At 40.6% G+C, this 20,170-nt stretch overlaps 1 protein-coding gene and 1 long non-coding RNA gene across 14 annotated transcripts in view; one reads left to right on the top strand and one right to left on the bottom strand.

Annotated features, from left to right (window-relative positions):
- Positions 1–20,170, bottom strand: part of OSBPL8 (oxysterol binding protein like 8) — a 205,240-nt gene that overhangs the window by 45,655 nt on the left and 139,415 nt on the right. For 12 of the 13 annotated variants that reach the window (XM_030548675.1, XM_030548683.1, XM_030548673.1 and 9 more), the window contains 3 exons: positions 11,893–11,973; positions 9,718–9,819; positions 7,880–8,083 (listed from right to left, as the gene is read on the bottom strand). In XM_030548675.1, the coding sequence (XP_030404535.1) occupies positions 7,880–8,083; positions 9,718–9,819; positions 11,893–11,973 (387 nt within the window). The remainder of the gene's footprint in view (positions 1–7,879; positions 8,084–9,717; positions 9,820–11,892; positions 11,974–20,170) is intronic. The other variant, XM_030548682.1, reaches the window with a different exon arrangement.
- LOC115644402 lies at positions 869–19,897 on the top strand. The gene is made up of 3 exons (XR_003998490.1): positions 869–949; positions 19,795–19,801; positions 19,888–19,897. It is a non-coding gene; the product is annotated as an uncharacterized LOC115644402 (long non-coding RNA).

Genomic DNA, 20,170 nt, shown 5'->3' with positions numbered 1-20,170 from the left:
CCTCCAGAACCAGACTTATGAGTAGGTGGCAAGGTTCCTAACTGTCCTAGGTACTTCTATGACTCCCCTCACTGTAGATTCCAAGTGCCTTCTGCAAGAGGAATCAGTAGGAGAGTGTGCCACTCTGTCTCCAAACAGGACGCGATGGCAAAGGATGCAAAGCTCCAGATATAGATCTCAAATTAAATTTAGGGCTGTTGATTAATCGCAATTAACTCATGCGATTAACTCAAAAAACCCAATCATGATTACAAAAATTAATCGTGATTAATTGCAGTTTTAATTGCATTGTTTAACAATAGAATACCAACTGAAATGTATTAAATATTTTAGGATGTTTTTCTACATTTTTAAATATATTGATTTCAATTACAACACAGTATACAAAGTTGACGTGCTCACTTTGTATTCTTTTTTATTGCAAATATTTGCGCTGCAAAAATGGCAAACGAGAGTATTTTTCAATTCACCTCATACAAGTACTTTATCATGTAAGTGCAACCTACAAATGTAGATTTTTTTTTGTTACATAACTACGCTCAAAAACAAAACATAAAATTTTAGAGCCTACAAGTCCACTCAGTCCTACTTCTTGTCTAGACAACTGCTGAGACAAACAAGTTTGTTAACATTTATGGGAGATAATGCTGGCTGCTTCCTATTTACAATGTCACCTGAAAGTGAGAACAGGCATTTGCATGGCACTTTTGTAGCCGGCAATGCAAGGTATTTACATGCCAGATATGCTAAACATTTGTATTCCCCTTCATGCTTTGGCCACCGTTCCAGAGGACATGCTTCCATGCTGATGATGCTCGTTAAAAAAAAATGCATTAATTAAATTTCTGACTGAACTCCTTGGGGGAGAATTGTATGTTCTCCTACTCTGTTTTACCTGCATTCTGCCATATATTTCATGTTATATCAGTCTCAGATGACGACCCAGCACGTTAAGAACACTTTCACTACAGATCTGACAAAACACAAAGAAGGTACCCATGTGAGATTTCTAAAGATACCTACATCACTCGACCCAAGGTTTAAGAATCTGAAGTGCCTTCCAAAATCTGAAAGGGATCAGGTGTAGAGCATGCTTTCAGAAGTCTCAGATGTGAAAACTACAGAACCCGAACCACCAAAAGAGAAAATCAACCCTTCTTCTGGTGGCATCTGACTTAGATGATGAAAATGAACATGCGTCGTCCACACTGCTCTGGAAGGTTGTCAAGCAGAACCCCTTATCAGCATGGATGCACGGTTGAAGCATGAAGGGACATATGAATATTTAGTGCATATGGCACAAATATCTTGCAACGCCGGCTACAACAATGCCATGCGAATGCCTGTTCTTCAAGCTGTGTGGTCCCCCTCTATATTTCATTTCCCTCCCTCTTTCCTCTCTGTTTTGGATCTTCTCTGATTTGCAGGAGAGAGAGAAATGGAGAGATGGTTGGTCTGCCCCACCCTTTATGCCCTCAGATGGAGGCTCGAAGTGAGCCAAGACACATGCATGGACCAACTGACCTATTTTCAAATTCTCCAGCTCCGGGCACATAGTGCACATGCATAACCCACAATGGAATACAGATAGGGACTGTACATCTCTAAAAACCTCCATTACAGGCCACTAACTTCCTCTTCACTTGCTTTTGTTCAAAACTTCTTGCTTTTACATTCCTTCTTCTAGTTTACCAGTTTCCCATTAGATTCATTGGGCGAAGTCCACCCCGCAACACCCAAACAGGTTTTCTTATCAATTAGGCTGATTGACAGTAGATTTAACTGCAAAACAACCATGACTGCAAACCCCTTTACCTATCGGTTGTCTTAAAATTCCTCTAAAGATACCTACGTAGAGTGTGCATTTGAGTGGTGTTTTCAGTCTTTTATCCTTGAAGCACACTTGACAGAATAGAAATATCTGTAGGAATAGCACTGTTTAAAAATTCCAGTTGTTTAAAACATTTGTTTAGAGTTTATTTAGGTCTGTCAAGTGATTAAAAAAATTAATCGTGATTAATTGCACTGTTAATAATATAATACCATTTATTTAAATAGTTTTGGATATTTTCTACATTTTCAATATATTGATTTCAATTACAAAACAGAATATGAAGTGTACAGTGCTCATTTTATATTAATTTTTATTACAAATATTTGCACTGAAAAAAAATTTTTTTCAATTCACCTTATACAAGTATTGTAGTGCAATCTCTTTATCCTGAATGTTGAACTTACAAATATAGAATTAAGTACAAAAAAAATTGCCTTCAAAAATAAAATAATGTAAAACTTTAGAGCCTACAAGTCCACTTAGTCCTGCTTCTTGTTCAGCCAGTCACTCAGACAAACAAGTTTATTTACATTTGCAAGTGATAATGCTGCCCACTTCTTGTTTACAATGTCACCTGAAAGTGAGAACCTCTATTACAGGTCAGTAACTTCCTCCTCTTCTTTGAGTGATGGTTCCTATTGTATTACACCGTGGGTGACTCACAAGCACTACTGAAGTAGGAGGAAGGTGTGAGGATGTAGACCAGGGGTCTCAAACTCAAATGACCACAAGGGCCACATGAGGGCTAGTTCATTGGCCTGAGGGCCGCATCACTAACACACACACTCCTCACTGCCCCCAGCCCTGTCCCTACTTACCCCTTCCATTAGGCCTCACCTCTTCCCATCCCTTCCCTGCCCCCATTCCAACCCCTTTCCTGAAGTCTCCCATCCCAACTCCACCCCCTCCCTGCCCCCAGAGAGTGCATGAGGAGTTTGGCAGGGGCTCAGGGCAGGGAGTTGAGGTGCAGAAGGGGTGTGGGGTGCAGGCAGAGTGCTCAGGGCAGAGTGTTGGGGTGTGGGGTGCAGCAGGGGGCTCAGGGCAGGGGGTTGAGGTGCAGAAGGGGTGTGTGGTGCAGGCAGAGGGCTCAGGGTAGGGAATTGGGGTGCAGCAGGGGGTTTAGGTTCAGGCAGGGGGCTCAGGGCCGGGGGTGTGGGATGCATCAGGGGCTCAGGGAAGGGGGTTGAGGTGCAGGCAGGGGGCTCAGGGCAGGGGGCTGGGGTGCAGGAGGGCTTCGGTTTCCAGGGTGGCAGCGGCTTGAGGGGGGCAATCCTGAGGCTGTAGTTTGCCCACCCCTGGCCTGGAGGTAGGCCTGGGGTGGGGGGGCAGCAGCGTGGGCCGCTTGGCAGGCCACAGGAAATAGCCCTGTGGGCTGCGTGTTTGAGACCCCTGATGTAGACGGTGGACCTGAGTGGAGGATTGCAGTCCCAAAGGAAGTATCAGTAGAGGAGTCCTGCACCTGGGCATAATGTCTTGCAAATGCATGAACAGTGCCTCAAGTGGCCACTTTACAGATATCAAGGAAAGGCACCTTCTGAAATAGTTGCTGCTTGTAAAACAATTGAAACTGATGTGATTATATGGCGTACAATCCTCTCAGAAGTAACATTTTCTAATGGAATCCTTCTTAATATTAGAAAGAATGTCTCTCAAGGCTGGGTTAGGTTCACTCCCCAACTGAACATTCTAACAATGATACCCATCCAAATATCAAGCCTTGAGGTGGAACGGACACAAATCAGGGTGCTCGATCTTGCTGTTCCAATGGGTCAGGAGCTCAGGAAACACTGGGAGGATGATTAGTACCCGGGATGACATGTGTAGGAGGATGGGAAACTAGAACTATTGGGGACAGTAAGGGAAGATCAAGATGACCTCTGCCCTGCCAGATTTTGCATAAAACTTGTGGTAGAAGCGGTAGCAGAGGAAAGGCATAATTGAACTGATCCCACCAAGGAAGAAGCAGGGCATCACCCTGGGAATAGATGTGAGGAGTTCCCCCGGGGTGCCACCTGGAACTGGGGTACCACTGAGCCCTCTGATCCAACAGCCTGGCCTCTTTTCCCACTGGGCTGCTGTGACAAGCTGCAGACCTACTCCTGGTCCTACACTTCCTCCAGCATTCACACAGGTAGGGACACACTCAGCTGCTATTATATGCAGGCTCTCTGACCAGCCACTGCATAAACCAAGAAAAGAGAGGCTACAGCCAAAATAACCACCAGCTTCCCAGACTAGGACCCCAGAGCTGTAGCATCCTGAACTGGTCAATACCCTGACCAGTATGAATTTATTATCCAGTTCGCCTCCCCCTCAATGTGGAGAGGAAATGCAACAAGCCTATGTTAAACCAAGCTGAGATTGGTTTAAACATGGGATTGTAGATGCCAACATGACCATGTGAAATCTGAGTTTGCAAACGATGTGATCGAAATGGCAGTGGTCGAGGACTGTCTCCAACCACCCTTGTTTTGGGTACCAGGAAGCAAGTTGAGTAAAACCTGCTCCCTTGGTATTGAGAAGGGACGTGTTCTATCGCTTCTCGCCCCAATAGGGAGTCCATCTCTTGTTTAAGAATATTCTCATGAAAGTGGTCCCCAGAGGCAGTACTGAGTAGAGGGTTTTAGAGGAGGTAGGGATGCAAACTGTATCAAACTGTAAATAGTTTTAACAATTTTTACAAAGCTAAATCTAATTCTTATTTTTTAGGATGAAGCTGAAGCTACAGACACTGGAGGTTCCGAAGCAGACCACAATGTGGTGAGAAGTAACAGGAGAGACGGTCGGTATGCCCCATCCTTTATCCCCTCAGATGGAGGCACGAAGTGAGCCAGGGTGCACGTAAGGGTGTCGATAGACATTACTTGCAAATTCTCCAGCTCTGGGTGCTTGATGCACATGTGTAAACCACAGTGGAATATAACAATCACTCAAAGATGACGACAGTGACTTTTAGAAGCTATAATATGGAACAGTCAGTGTTAAAGAAACAATGTACACAGGCTAGTGCTAGTTTCAACCACAGCCAGGAATTTCTGAACTCCTATTACAGAGATTAAAAACAAGAACTGTTCCCCAAGAGAAAGTGCTCAGAATTGAGACAAAAGGTATTGGTGGGTCTATGAAGAGTATTTTTGGCAAGAAGGACATCATAAGATACGGAGTTACCAGTCAGACTGTGAAAGAAACCACACAGTTTTTTATGCAGGAAGAACTGTCAATCCTCCAAGTATAGATCACCACAGATCCTAGATGTTATGAGCAATATGAGTATGTGATCTAGAAAATGCCTTAACTATGGGGAAGGATATTGTGGTAATGTGTAAAATCTTAAGGTGGCAAGACTACAGTCTGAGGCCAGAAGTCTGTCAGTGAGACAAGTTACCTGGACTCTAATTTGGGTTATACTAGATACATTAATTACTCTGTACCAGACTACTATCGTTCAGGGATAAAGACTGGACTGTTGGTATGAAAAAGGTGGTGATATGCTTAGATGCTCAGGCAAAGTACAATGAGTAAAACTGAACGAGTAATTTGCAGTGAATAACTGAACAAATCAACTTTTTTGATAATTGCTTGTAAATTATGATTTTCTATAATGTATCAGTTTTCTGAAAACATTAGATACTTTTTAAAAACGTACTGATTGATTGCAAATAGTTTTGAGAGTCGTTGATATTCACTGTTGCAGATGTGTTGGTTAGTTGCGATCGGAGAGAAGTTACACTGTATTGTTCCTGTTCCCTAACTGGATGATAGAATGTTGGGAATCATTCAGAAAGGGATAGATAAGACAGAAAATATTATATTGCCTCTATATAAATCACGGTACGCCCACATGTTGAATACTGCATGCAGATATGGTCGTCCCATCTCAAAAAAGATGCATTAGAATTGGAAAAGGTTCAGAAAAGGGCAACAAATTATTAGGGGTATGGAATGGCTGCCAAATGAGGAGAGATTAATAAGACTGGGATCTTTCATCTTGGAAAAGAGATGACTAAGAGGAGATATGATAGAGGCCTATAAAATCATGGCTGGTGTGGAGAAAGTAAATAAAGAAGTGTTATTTACTCCTCATAACACAAGAACTAGGGGTCACCAAATGAAATTAATAGGCAGCAGGTTTAAAACAAACAAAAGGAAGGAGTTCTTCACACAACACACAGTCAACTTGTGGAACTCTTTATGAGAGGATGTTGTGAAGGCCAAGACTATAACAGATTTCCAAAAACCCTAGATAAATTCACGGAGGATAGGTCCATCACTAGCTATTAGCCAGGATTGGCAGAGATGGTGTCCCTAGCCTCTGTTTGCCAGAAGTTGGCAGTGGGAAACAGGAGATGGATCACTTGATGATTTCCTGTTCTGTTCATTCCCTCTGAGGCACTTAGCATTGGCCACTGTCGGAAGACAGGACATTAGACTAGATAGACCTTTGGTTTGACCCAGTATAGTCATTCTTACGTTCTTGTTCTTTGTTGAAAAACAAGCTTTTTCTCTTGTGAGCCTAATAGTGAAAGCTTATTGGAGAGTAAAGTTACCGGCTGCTATCCTTATGAAAGTTTGCCTCCCACAGGATCTATAGTTTCACTAGCAGATTGCTGTTACTGATGGAGGGAGATAGGACACTATATGAAGAAGACTTCATTTTAACAAGGACTTCTAACTAAAACTAATAAATCTCTACTGTACATAGCCATACCAGAACGAACAAATGCCGCAATAGCCCTCAGCACATTTAAAATGGACAATATTGACTTATTCGGATTTAAAATTTGATCTACCTTTAATAATGTTAAAGCAATTATGAAATATAGGCTTGATTTATGCAGATCTCAGCCTAAGACTGATTTGTCATCTTCTGCACAACTAGGTCACCCTAGTCAAACAGCTGTTAACAACTTTCATGATGTAGATGCATATAAAGTATTCAACTTTTAAGTCACATTAACCACAAAATACATATAGCTAGGAAAGGAATGGGGAAAATCACCGTGCAGCAAACAAACAATGAGAAATTGGTACGGTAAGTGGTTTTAGACTAAAGTAAATTTACAACCAATTTGAAAAAAACCTAATATTTTGAGTATTTCATACTAAGAAGAGATAAGATTCCAAACAGACAACAGTTCCTTGGAATAAATGTTACTTTAACTGCCTGAACTTAATGAAGAAGAAAGTTATCATTTTCATCACCAATGAAACATGACATGAAACAGCTGCACAGATACTTTGCATCTGTGTGTCAGATGCAGAAAGTATAATAAATTCCTCATCCATTATTAGGGCTGTTAGGAGGTAAGGTAATACAGTAGAACCCTGTTTATTCAGTCTAATTGGGACCAGGGCCAGATCAGATTATCAAAAAACTCTGGATAAACCAGAGAATGGGAAAAATGTGATGATACACCGCCATCTAGTGTCCACAGGAGAGATTGCCCGCTTCTGGCCCTCGAGTCCAAGTTGTTCCGGAAATGTGGAGAGCTTGTTAAGGGAGGGTTGGATAAATGGGTTTCTACTGTTCAAATGATCACCACCACAGAGTCATATGTAAGCTTCAAATACCTACATGGTCTCCATCATTACTGCTGTGCACAAAAGTAATTAAAACAAGTGCTTTTGTATGCAGTTATTAATTTACTCAAGTATCAAATCTAAAGAAATGAAATAGCTATTTATAAATACTGAATGAAAGACTTTTCAGCAAGACATTACATGAAACACAGTGTATGCTCTTCAGCAAAGATTATAGCATCCTATTTATTTCTAAGTGCTCCCCAAAAGATTAATCTATTCATGTAACCAACATGTGATCTACCAAGTATAAATCACAGAGGTCACATAGTTACTTTTTTGGATGAAAAGAACAGCAGTAGACACTGTATTAATACAGAATTAAATTAAGAATAGCTAGAAGACATAACACTGATGATTATATAGAAAAGTGTATTGCCTCTTAAATGTAAGGCTGCTTCTACTCAATGCTGGGAACATAGACACATTCTGTAATGTCTTCTTAAAGAATGGATGTTCACTAACCTTAACAGCCCAGATGGACTGCTCCAAGGGATGGAAAAGTTTGAAACAAAAGCCATCTTTTTTCGAAGGCCGCTCAATGAGTTCACAAGCATTCAGGAGCACTGTTCCCACCCACTGGCCATTTTTGGGGGTTTTGTAAATGAGCAATACTCCTGGTTTCAGCACACACCACAGTTTGGTCCAGCTTTTCAATGTACCACGAATCTACAAAATATTAACAATTGGGTTTAGTTCATGACAATTAAAAATAAATATCATAAAGTCAAAAATAAATTTTAAAGTCATCCCCCTCCTGCTGAAAGGAAAATTGAATCCAAGTCAATAGACAGTTTTACCCAAAATAAAGTAAGTCCGTTGATTCTACAACAGTGTTCTTTCCTTCCTTGTGGAAGAAACATGTTTAGATGCAGATTCCTCCTTCCAGGGCTGGTGAGTATTACCCTTGTTATGCAAGCGATGTACAAATTGGTTCAAAATCTGGAAGTACTTCTGGATACCTGATTCCTTCTGGATTCCCCAGGAGTGTCCATGGCCAGAGCGTATTTTACCATTAGCAATATTATGCATGACATATGGGTTTACTATAACAGACTTTGAATAGAATTGCTATGAATGCAACTCAAAAGATACAGTTGGTGCAGAATGCAATTGCCTCCTTAAGGTTTTCCTCCCCACAAAGAAAAACCCAGGGGTGGCCCATGCCAGCCGGCTCGGGCTCACAGGGCTCGGGCTGCAGGGCTGTTTTGTTGCTGTGCAGACTTCTGGGCTCAGGATGGAGCCCAAGCTCTGGGATTCTTCCACGTCAGAGGGTCCTAAAGCCTGGGCTCCAGCCTGAGCCCAGAAGTCTGCACAGCAATGAAATATCCCCGCAGCCCTTGCCCAAGTCAGCTGGCACTGGCCAGCAACAGGTTTTTATTTTTTGTGCAGACATACTCTTAGTGATGGTAGGTCATAACAGGTCTCAGAGTTCTTAATACTTGATTTTGAATAGAAATCAAGGTATTTCCAACCAATCTACAGATATATAAAAATTCCAGATCTGACTTGGCTCACTGGCTATCTGAAAGAGCACCTCCTCCTGTGCACCACCAAGAGTTCTTAGATTCGTTGGATTCGAATATCTGGGGTCTGGATGTTTGTGATTAAGTTCTGGTCACTCTAGAACTTATACCTCCCTATCAGGCTGACCAAACACCAATTTGTTGACCCTCGTAGTATTGATTTAATCTTTCTATTTAGTAAGGCTTTTCCATGAGCAGGGTAAATATTACCTCTTATGGATAAGCCATTTAGTTTAATCTCTGTGAAAGTACCCACACTGCTTTTGCAATGCCCTATCACTAGTGGTACTGCCCACTGTTTGGGACAGATGAACTTCTCATCTCTTCTATGGAAATAAGCTTCTAGGATTACAGCTATTTCATATGGGAGGAAAGAAAAAAAGAGGAAGAGATGTGCAAGAAGGAACTTGTGTTAAAATACCTAAGACGGTTACTGACCTTCCTTTTGTGACTTCTAACAGAAATTAAGGAATTCTCTATGATCAAGTATAAAATCAACAAGTACAAAAAAACCCATCACCCCAAAAAGTTTTTTAAATTAGTTGCTGTACATATTAGATCAATGTCACTATGGCGACTGCAGTAATTAACAGCCAGTTATCCTCAGTTATCCCCTAGGATTCAAGCATGGAGCCTCTGGGTTGCAATTAATAGATGCTCTGCTAGTTGAAAAACATTAATCAGCAATCCACTAAGATTCTGAGCCTTTTCTATTTTGGTAGTAAACACCAGGCAGCTACTACAACTTCAACTCAGGTTTCACACTCAAGCTCTGACCTTCAGCCAGTCAGCCATAACAATAACTGATGGGTCTGTGATTGTGCTAAGCAATTCTTTCGTCGCTCTCTTCTTCTCTTCTCTGTAATTTTTCTTTTGAACCTGTAATTAACAAATATAGAGGATGGTAAAAACTATTTTAAATCACAGGGAAAAGGCAAGTCAGAGCAATAAAAAAAAACATTGCAACTAACAAAACTCAAGAAAATTGTAAGGTGCAAAGCTCAACCTATAACAATATAGACAAAGAAGCAGCTTTAAAATGTGGAAGAATGTTTATCTTGAACAAACAAGACTTTTCCCTGCTCAGTTTCAAGACAAGTCACTTCTAATGTCAAATTAAAAAATGTTACAAACATCACCTTAAATTTTTTTTTAAATAACTCAAGTCACTTATTTTTAACCATTTTATTGTTTATTTCATTGCTCCTTATCAGAAAGGCAAGTAGACCAGTCAGTTTCACTTTTATTTATAATCAATTAGTAGTCAATTTCAAGTTCTCATACACTGGCAAGATTGTGCAGATTTCGGGTTTAGGAGAGGTATGCATGTTTAAATGTCCATTATATTGAAAAATAATGAAAGAGGGATATGAAAGTATTTACTTTTTATTTATTTTCTTTTCCAGTAGAAATTCAGTGATGCCATTTTCCTTTCACAGTGGCCGACCACTTTACGGTCTGTGGCTATAACACCTCAAGAGTTGGGTAAAGTTTCTTCAATGACTTGCTTTTTCATCATTGCATTTTTCAGGAACCAAAACTATTTGAAATTTGGCAAATAGTTTCAGTCGAAAAAAAAACGTTCAAGAGTTGAAATGTTTCTTTTTGACCATTTTGAAATGTTTCATCTTGGACTACTTTGTTTTCACTTTTCATTTCAAAATGAACAGTTCAATTTCAAAATCTGGCCAATTTATATATAAAAAAGGGTGAAATAGCCACACAACCAAATTGCAACAAAAACTGAAAACAAATAAAAAAAGACAGAAAAAAATTATTTTCAAGTTGGCAATGTTTTGATTGAGTCAAAACAAATCTGTTGAAAAGTTAGGAAAAAAATTGTTCTGGGTTCAAATCAAATTTTTATTTATTTATTTTTTTTTTAAGATTTTTTGGTTTCGACTCCAGGCTGAAAAATACTGTGCTAAACACCTTTGGTAGTGATTTTAAACTTTGTAGGGTCTGATCTTGTCAGTATATGGAGGAACACCAACAAGGAAAACACTGGTACCACAAGACAGTGTTGGTGATTCAACAAGTGGCACTCTTCCCATTTTACACGTGATCCTAAAGACTGCACCATAGAAACAAAAAGTCACCTTAGCATCATCATGAGGCAATGGTCTTAGATATTCGTTAGAGTGGAGCATAGCAGCAGGACTGGGAACCCACAGGTCCCAAAGGACCCGCTGCCATAATAGCGGGAGCAGGTAAACTGTACTTTGTTGTGGGCAGGATTGGGTGGACATAAACAAAACCAGACTGCAGTAATTTGCAGGAAAACACTAAATCTCTCATCAGTTTGTCAAATAGAAATTCAGCAATGTAGAGCATGTTTTTCTTTTTTAAATAAAGCTTTTAATACTTAAAATTAAGCAAGAGATAGAAAGATTTGATGTCTATTATGACAGGAGTTAAAAGTATTTTTTTTACAAGGTTTAAGCAATATTTGTTTTATTCTTTCAGTGGTAAAAATTGTGTCTGAATATTTTTTATATATACATCTCTACCTTGATATAACGCGACCCGATAGAACATGAATTCGGATATAACGCCGTAAAGCAGTGCTCCAGGGGGGTGGGGCTGCACACTCTGGTGGATCAAAGCAAGTTCGATATAATGCTGTTTCACCTATAACGCGGTAAGATTTTTTGGCTCCCAAGGACAGCATTATATCGAGGTAGAGGTGTACAATATATTAATTGAAATTTTTTTTTAGTAGCATGGAGGAATTTGTCTCTCTTGTGGGATCCAAGGTTTTTGCAGGTGGGAGCAGAACAAAAAATGCAAAAACAATGAGGGAGTGGGTATTGCGGGGCAGCATGGGAGCTCGATTAAAAAAAAAAATCCCATGCAGGGCTCTACCTGAGAGGTCTTATCCCTATTTAGCTTCTGAGGGCTGACTGGAAGGTCAAATTTCAAGCTGTTAAATTATTTTGGAAACTGACACACCTTAAGAGACTCCTTTTTTGTGAGCTTGCTTGAAGTAGAGGAGATGTCCTTATCAGAGCCATTGTAAAGCTTGGATTCAGACTGAAATTTACAAAATAAAGAATAAGTAAATATTGCTGATAGATACCTGGACACATTAGGATAATATTTCACTCAGACAAAAACAGTGATGCGCACAGATATTTCTATAGCTCTTCACCATTTCCTTTCATTTCCTTCAGTAAAAATCAATTTCTCACAACGTGGTTCATTCAAAAACTATGTACAGAGTTATACTTTTGTCCGGGGTCCTCAAAGTCCTGCATGTGTCTCTCCTCCGCAGGCCATCTGCGGCCCAAGAACCTCCCCACTAAGGCCCGCGGAGGAGAGACACATGCAGACACGTTGCCAGCAATGTCTGCTGCAGGTACCGCCTCCCCCCCGCAGCTCCTGTTGGCTGGGGGAGAGGGACAGAGTAGCATCACTAGTCGCCGTGCAGTCAGCCATGGAGGCAACATCACTTTTTTCCACAATGAATACAAACAAGTCAAAATACCGAACATAGCTATCTGATGCACACCTTGCTACAATCCTGACGGTGTCAACTGCTCAGTTATTGAGGCCAAACATCAAAAAACTGACAGAACTGAAGCGCTGCCAGGTGTCTGGAAAGCACTAAAAACTCTCTGGCAGGCGAAGAATTGTATAAAGTTGTATGACAGTTTTATTATTTCTAAGAAATTCGAAATAAAAAATACAATATAAACGTTTTCTTTTCTGAACACCATCTTCAGTGACATTATTGGGCCACTGGGAGGATTTGAGGACTGGCACTGGCCCTAAGGTAAACTGAGTTTGAGACCCCTGCTTTTGTCAGTTACTTTAAGGACTGAGAGAGCCTGCAAGTGAATCCTCCAGAAACAGCTCAACTACATGTAGTAAATTTGTTGCAGGGGGCAGGGAGGAACAGCAGAAGAGGGGTCACGTTCTCTCCCCCCACTCCATTTTCTATATGGCTTCTACTGAGCATGCTCACACAGATTGAGCATATTCAGTAACACTGCTGAAGCCGATTGCCCTAAATCTCCTCCCACCCTCCACCCTATTGGCAGACACGAGTCGTCTCCGGCTGAATGGTTTTTTGTTTTTTTTTTAAATGCTCTATTTGGCTTAAAGATGGACCATAGGAATTGAAAATTGGGAGGAGCTCAGCTCTTCATGCAACCTCTTCAGACCATACTAGACTTAAATCTGTTCCATGAGTCAATGGACTACGATTGCTCAAGAAGAGTTCAGTCACTGCTTTCCCCTCTCCTACAAACTCCAGAAGATCAAGATATCTCAGCAGAGCACCCAAGTGCCACCAGACTGGAGAGTGGGACTCAAGGTTGCTTATAAAACCTGAGTCCTCATTCATGGCTGGGCAATGTGCTGACTTATCATAACATGATTTTTTTTTGGTCATGTCATAAAAAGAATCAATCTTGGAATCTTTTATCTGTTGCCCACTAGCTGAAAGGGAACTGGAAGAGGACACTGACTGATCCAGCCAAAGACTGGCAACTGGCCATCTGTAAGGGAAGTCTGCTGTGCTGTTACAATTTATCACTTGTCATTACTATTGCAATCCAGTGAATCACCACTGGGAACTGTTCAGTAGTTATTGCCTACCAACCTAAAAATAAACTTAAAAGAGATTTATTTCTCTATGCACCAAAACAACCCTGATTGACAAGAATTGCTTTGTAGCAAAATGCCCATGTACCAATACAACCTTCTTGATGCCAATATAAATTAGAGGACAATTTTCTGAAAGCAACCTCTTACTCTATTTAGCCTTTCAAATAGCCAGCTGTCCAGTTTCAAATCTAAAATTCCAATACAAAGTTTATTCTCTCAAAAAGTTTGTTTCCGAAACACTTAGGAATGACTGAGTCTAAAAAGTGCAAGTATGAAATAATGAGAGGGAAGGGAGCACTGTTCATTTCTATTAGAAGCCTGTTCAGAACAAAATAAAATTTAGATTTAAACTCTAAATACACAACCGGACATGTGAATCCTTGGTCTATTCAGTGATAAGGATTCAAGTACTTTCATTGCACTGGATGAAGGGGAAGAAATAATTACTCTGTTTCAAGCATTTGAGGAGAGATGAGACAGGAGAAGCCAAAAGGCAAGGCATAACGGAACACAACTCAAAACAACACTTTGAAGTTTTCAGATTGCCTGTTAAAAGGAATCTAATGCTATCTGAAATGTAAATGTGTGTGTGGCACCCCACACTGGTGCACATTAATCCTAGAACTATGAAAACTTGGTCTCCATGCAAGAGCAGAAGTTTGTTAGAAAAGCATTGTGATGAAACTGCCTATGGGAAACTTGTTCAGTAGATAAATGGAAGACTTTAAACTCCAGGGATGTCAACCCAGCACCTTTCCCAAGCACTAAATTCACATCTAAAAAATGACAGGAAAAAACATTTTGAACAGGAAACACTGTAAAAGAGCCAACTGCAACTCCTAGTGAGGTACATGCTGTACCTTCCTTGTACTGGGTGGTGAGTAACTTTCATCACTGCTGGCCCAGTCCATGCTTAGGGCTACCACTTAGCCTTTGTAGCTGGAACAGCCAATTGCATCTCTGAAAGCTTATCCTGAAGTCTAGGGAGCCGTTGATTCCTATCAAAAGTCAGGCCAACAGCTACTGCAAAACTGAAGGTGAAAAAAGAGGTGTTAATGGGGGAAAGAAAACATCTTTTGTCTCCTTATTGCAGCTGTACAGAGGTCTAGATAAGACAGTGACTGGAAAGGACAGAAAGACTGAAGTTATCGGATGGAAAACAAGAGTAAGAACCTGAAATGGAAAGATGAGAAAATAAATTGGATTAATATACAAAGATCAGTAATTTGTTAAATTATAAATTAGAGAATCTCAGTTAAAAAAAAATCACAGAATAAAAAGAGGGCTCAGAAGCTTCAGGACCAACCAACTGTTGTGAACATAAAGAAGCTGGATAATGACCAAGTGTATTTTCTCCTTTTCCCTGACCAATACAAACTGAGTGTGGACTAGAACTGAATGTATTGTTTTGCATCTGAAGCAATCCAGAGTCAGAGCTTAATGACTGAACAAAGGCTGACATGGTCTAGCCTTCTCAACTATGACATCACAGAATTCCAAGTCTATTCCATCAGCTACAGAACAGTTTGGCTGGGAGACAGGAATAATAGCCATAGGATACTACACCACGGCAAAAGCGTTTAAAAGAATGTAATACCTGCAAGATGATTATGGAAATTCCATAACAACTCCATAATTAAGGTTGCATTGAATTTTTCAATTTAAACAACCTTTTGTTTTTGCATGAAGAATAGAGGGTATCCTCCATACCAGAGAATAATCTATGAGTAAATACTTAAGTCATATTCTCTCCCACAAATTGCCCTTTTCTTCCAGTGTAAATAGGCTATAAATCCACTCGATCAGAGTGATGTAGATAATATAGTAAGCAACAGCAGCATGATAGTTAGGGCTGTATCACAAATTCTGTTTAAAGGTCAACCTTCCTAAATCCTCTAAAAACTACATGCTTAGATTTCTTTGAAGTAATTTAAGATTTCTGTGCACCTGGGGCGGGGGGAGTCATTTGAGCCAGGGGTTCCAGAGATAAGCCCTGAAAAAAACAGCCATTTTCCAAGAATTTTCTCCCTCTCCCCCGCCAGAGCTAGACATCAAACTATGACTATGCTTCAAGTCAAAACAGTGGCACAATCTGTCAGGTGTTACATCAGGTTCATGGAACCCCACTACATAGTGGATGACCCAAACTGAGAACAGTATTTAAGAAAATGTGTGGCTTTTGCAGTGTGCCTGTACCAGTACAGAAAAAACAGCTATGCAGCGGTTCTCAAACTTCATTGTACCACAACCCACTTTGAAAACAAAAGAGGGGGGACTGAGGCCTAAGCCCAAGCCCCGTCTTCAGCCCCAGGTAGGCCTGGGAAGGGGAGGGGGGCCTTAGCTTTGGCTTCAGCCTCAAGGCAAGTCTAATGCCAGCCCTAGAGACCCCATTAAAATGTTGTTGCGACCCACTTTGGAGTTTTGACCCACAATTTGAGAACTACTGAGGTAAAGGGTTTTCATTCCCACCAGTTTATATGCTTTAAAGTTCAACTCTTGTGAGTGCTCTAAAACCAAATGATTATTTTGATTGCTTTTAAAATTGGTCTGCCTCATGAGGAAGGGGGGTAGTGCTAATGACTGAAATATGAGGTAATTCGACCAAGTGGTTCCCAAGTTACAGATGGCCTGCCAAAAAATCCTGTTTCCTTCTGCTGCCTTGTACTAGTAAACTGAGAGGCACAAATCATTAGATTAATCAAAGGCCTCGTTGAGACTGATGACTGTGAACTCACCCTTCAGTTAATATAAGTTAATCAAAAACCCGCAGAACAGGGCAATTATCTTGGTAAAAAGCTATTGCTGGACCTATCCTCCATGAACTTATCCAATTATTTTTCTGAACCCAGTTATACTTTTGGCCTTCCAACATCCCCTGGCAATGAGTTCCACAGGTGGACTGTATTGTGTGTGAAGAAATACCTCTGTATATTGTTTTAAAACCTGCTGCCTATTAATTTAATTGGGTGAACCCTGGTTCTCATATTATGTGAAGGGGTAAATAACACTTCCTTATTCACTTTCTCCATACTATTCCCTCCCTTAGTCATCTCTTTCCTAAACTGAACAGGCCCAGTCTTTTTAATCTCTCTTTATGTGGGAGCTGTTCCATACTCCTAATCATTTGTGTTGCCCTTTTCCAGTTCTAATGCATCTCTGAGATGGGGAGAGCAGAACTGCATGCAGTATTCAAGGTGTGGGCATCCTATACAGTGGCATTATGATATTTTCAGTCTTATTACCTCTCTCTTTTCTAATGGTTCCTAACACTGTCAGCTTTTTTGACTGCTGCTGCTTGGTGGGATGCTGTCCCTTGCAGAATGTTGAGGACAACTCAAACTTTTGAAAAGTAGAAAATGCAGTTAACACACTAACTGCACCTACAGTGTGTCCCAATAATTCCCTTGGCTACTGCCAAGTCCAGAAGAAGAGACAGAAGGTAATGTGGGCAACCTATTTTCCCTTTAATAATGTTAGATGGAATCCAGTGGGTGAGAGTGAATAGATAGCAATTGTGGGGTTGGCAGCAGGCATTACCGAAAAAGGGCAGAGTTAAAGTTGCATGGCAATCTTAACTGTGAACTTCTTTGTTTTCAGAAGTCTGAGTTTTCCTTCAACTCAACATTCTACAAGGGGTCGACATACTATCAAGCAACCTTAACCTTGTGTTAACATGGGGGGATTTTTCCATTGAATAGAAACACTGAGTTAAGGTACCTAAACAGCTTTCACTTTGTCCTTATAGAGATGCCCTGAGAAAAAATTGTCAGAAAAATCTCATCGATAAAAACCATTCATTTCAATTCAGTGACCAAACAGTAGTTCAGTGTTTCTCAAACAAGGGTTGCCGCTTGTGTAGGGAAAGCCCCTGGCAGGCCGGGCCGATGTGTTTACCTGCCCCATTTGCAGGTCTGGCCAATCGCGGCTCCCACTGTCCGCAGATCTCTGCTCCAGGCCAATGGGAGCTGCTGGAAGCTATGTAGGCTGAGGGACTTACTGGCCGCTGCTTCCAGCGGCTCCCATTGGCCTGGAGCAGCAATCTGTGGCCAGTGGGAGCCGTGATCGGCTGGACCTGCAAACGGGGCAGGTAAACACACCAGACCGGCCTGCCAGGGGATTTCCCTACACAAGTGGCGGCCCATTTGAGAAACCCTGCAGTAGTTCTTTACTCTTATTTATACAGATGTTGTACAAAATCCCTCCCTTTTTTTATAATCAAAGATATACATTACAGACTGTTGATTAGAAAGATATTGATGGCCATTATTTCACATTAAAACTTCATGTGCAACCAAACACATAAGAGTCACCAAAGGCAGACCTACATATTAGACACTTAGGCCCTGATCAAGAAGTTGTAGCATGGATGTGAACAGCAAAATTAGGGGGTCACAAAGCATCACAAATAAAAATTACCTCATATTACACCAGTGTCTACAAGTACAGGTTTTTCAAATGCAAGATTTCTGCAGCCATAGATTGCAAACTTAAAGTACTTGTGTGGTAATGAAGCAGGGGGGGGGGGGAGGGGTGGCAGGTTGCTCCCTTTGATGGACACCCAGCCAGCCAGTTAGTTGTAAAATCCCTCTTAGTAGCTGTTCTCTACTTGCTTTACCTGTAAAGGGTTAAAAAGTCCCCCAGGTTGGGGGAGGGGGGGAGGGAAAGAGGGCACCTGACCAAAAGAGCCAATGGGAAGGCTAGAACTTTTTAAAATTGGGAAAGAAACTTTCCCTTGGTCTGTTTGCTGGGCTGGAGCAACACAGAGCAGTGATGCTATAAAGCAGGAATGCTGTGTAAGATTTGAACCAGGTATGCAAAAGTATCTTCCATACCTAGAAAAAATAATTTGGATAGGGAACATCTAAGTTAGACGATCAGGCTTATTTCTTATTTTGGCTTGTGGATCTCCTCTGGGCTAACCCGATGCTTTTGTTGGCTTGTAATTGTTAAGCTAAACCCCCAGGGCGGCTAGTTTGGGTGCTTAATTTTTGGAATTGCTCTTTTAAAAATCTAGCAAAAGCCTAAGTTCCAGATGTATTTTCTTCCTTTCTATTTTTAATAAAATTTACCTTTTTTAAGAACAGGACTGGATTTTTGGTGTCCTAAGAGGTTTGTGCATATGCTGTTTGATTAGCTGGCGGTTACTGCTAATTTCCTTTGTGTTTTTTTTTCCCTTCAGTTCTTCCCCAGAAGAGGGGTGAAATGACTTTAGGGTACCCCACAGGGAGGAATTCCCAAGTGTTCCTTCCGGGGTCCAAGGTTTTTTTGTTGTTTTTTTGCTTTTTTGCACATTTGGGTGGTGGAAGGTCAGAAAAAAGCTGTAACCTTGGAAGTTTAATACAAGCCTGGAGTGGCAAGTATTAATTTTTAGAATCTTTGCAGGCCCCCACCTTCTGGGCTCAAAGTGCCAGAGTGGGTGGGGATTTAGCCTTGATAACTTGTGAGGCAAAAAAAAAAAAAAGGGAAGATGGCAGTAGTGTGTTCTTTGTAGTAGTACACTTACCTTCCACATTTAAGATGTCCTAGGCCAAAATCTGTGAATTTCTTAAAACTCTTAGAAAATGTCTGATGTAAAAATACCACATCTTACAATATCGAGGCAAGTTCCAGAAAACCTTCATATGAATAACTCATTAGGCTCTAAGTCAAATGGATCTAAGCTAAGAGGTTTGAGTCTCCCAGACCAGGTCTACAGACTTACGGAAGCGGGGTTTGCAGACTAAAAGTAGCTGTGTAAATGATGCTTTGATGTTATAAACTCAGGCTGGGAGATTGGACTTTGGTTTTTGTTTTGCGCAGAAAGTTATAACAAGTTTTGATCATTTTGAAACTTCTTTTGAAATACAAAATTAATCAAAACTGAGTACTCCAGAGAACAGTTTCGACTTCAACAATTTTCTAATGAAAGACGTTTAGTCAAAAAATTAACGACCAGCTCTAGTTTTAAAATGAATGTAAAGAAACCAGTGACCATAGTTTCTTATACTAAAGATCAGTAGACTGTTGACTGCCATGGGAGATGATGGCACTTTGCACCTCCTAGGAGGCCCTCATTGCTTAACAGGAATGGGAATTCATATTGAACTCATGAATGACTATTTCATGCTCTTAAATAGCAACATTAAACTATAAATACTTTCGTATCTCAAAACACAAACTACATATAAATAGAATGATTGTTGGAAAACACACCCTTTTCCCATTGAAGATTCTTTCACAACCCTCAACTTGTCCCATTAGGAGATATTATGTCTCAATCAATGGCACTATCACCTACAGTTCAAAAGGCTGGAAGTTCACATTCTATATCAACACCAGTGCTGCCCAAACGTACAGTGGATTTAAGTTAAGGGATGCCATCTTTTAAATGAGATTTTTAACAAGACGACGTGAGAAACTATAACTTAATTTCTTGAGTTTGCACTGTAGGTTTATGTTTAAAGTCACCCTAATAAAGTAGACACTATGCTTTTAATAATATTTAATCCTTCTCTCTTGAGACGTCTTCACAGCAATCCACCAGATTAGCACTCACTGTGGCTAAATACACTTGCATTTAAACCCAGTGCATGGAACAACTCCAGTGTGTAATTGCATATTTCAAAACCAGCTTTTGGAA

Source organism: Gopherus evgoodei, chromosome 1 (assembly GCF_007399415.2).
Source record: "Gopherus evgoodei ecotype Sinaloan lineage chromosome 1, rGopEvg1_v1.p, whole genome shotgun sequence".
Lineage (NCBI taxonomy): Eukaryota > Metazoa > Chordata > Testudines > Testudinidae > Gopherus > Gopherus evgoodei.
Note: the sequence above shows the minus strand (reverse complement) of the source record. Positions and strands in the feature narration are given on the sequence as shown.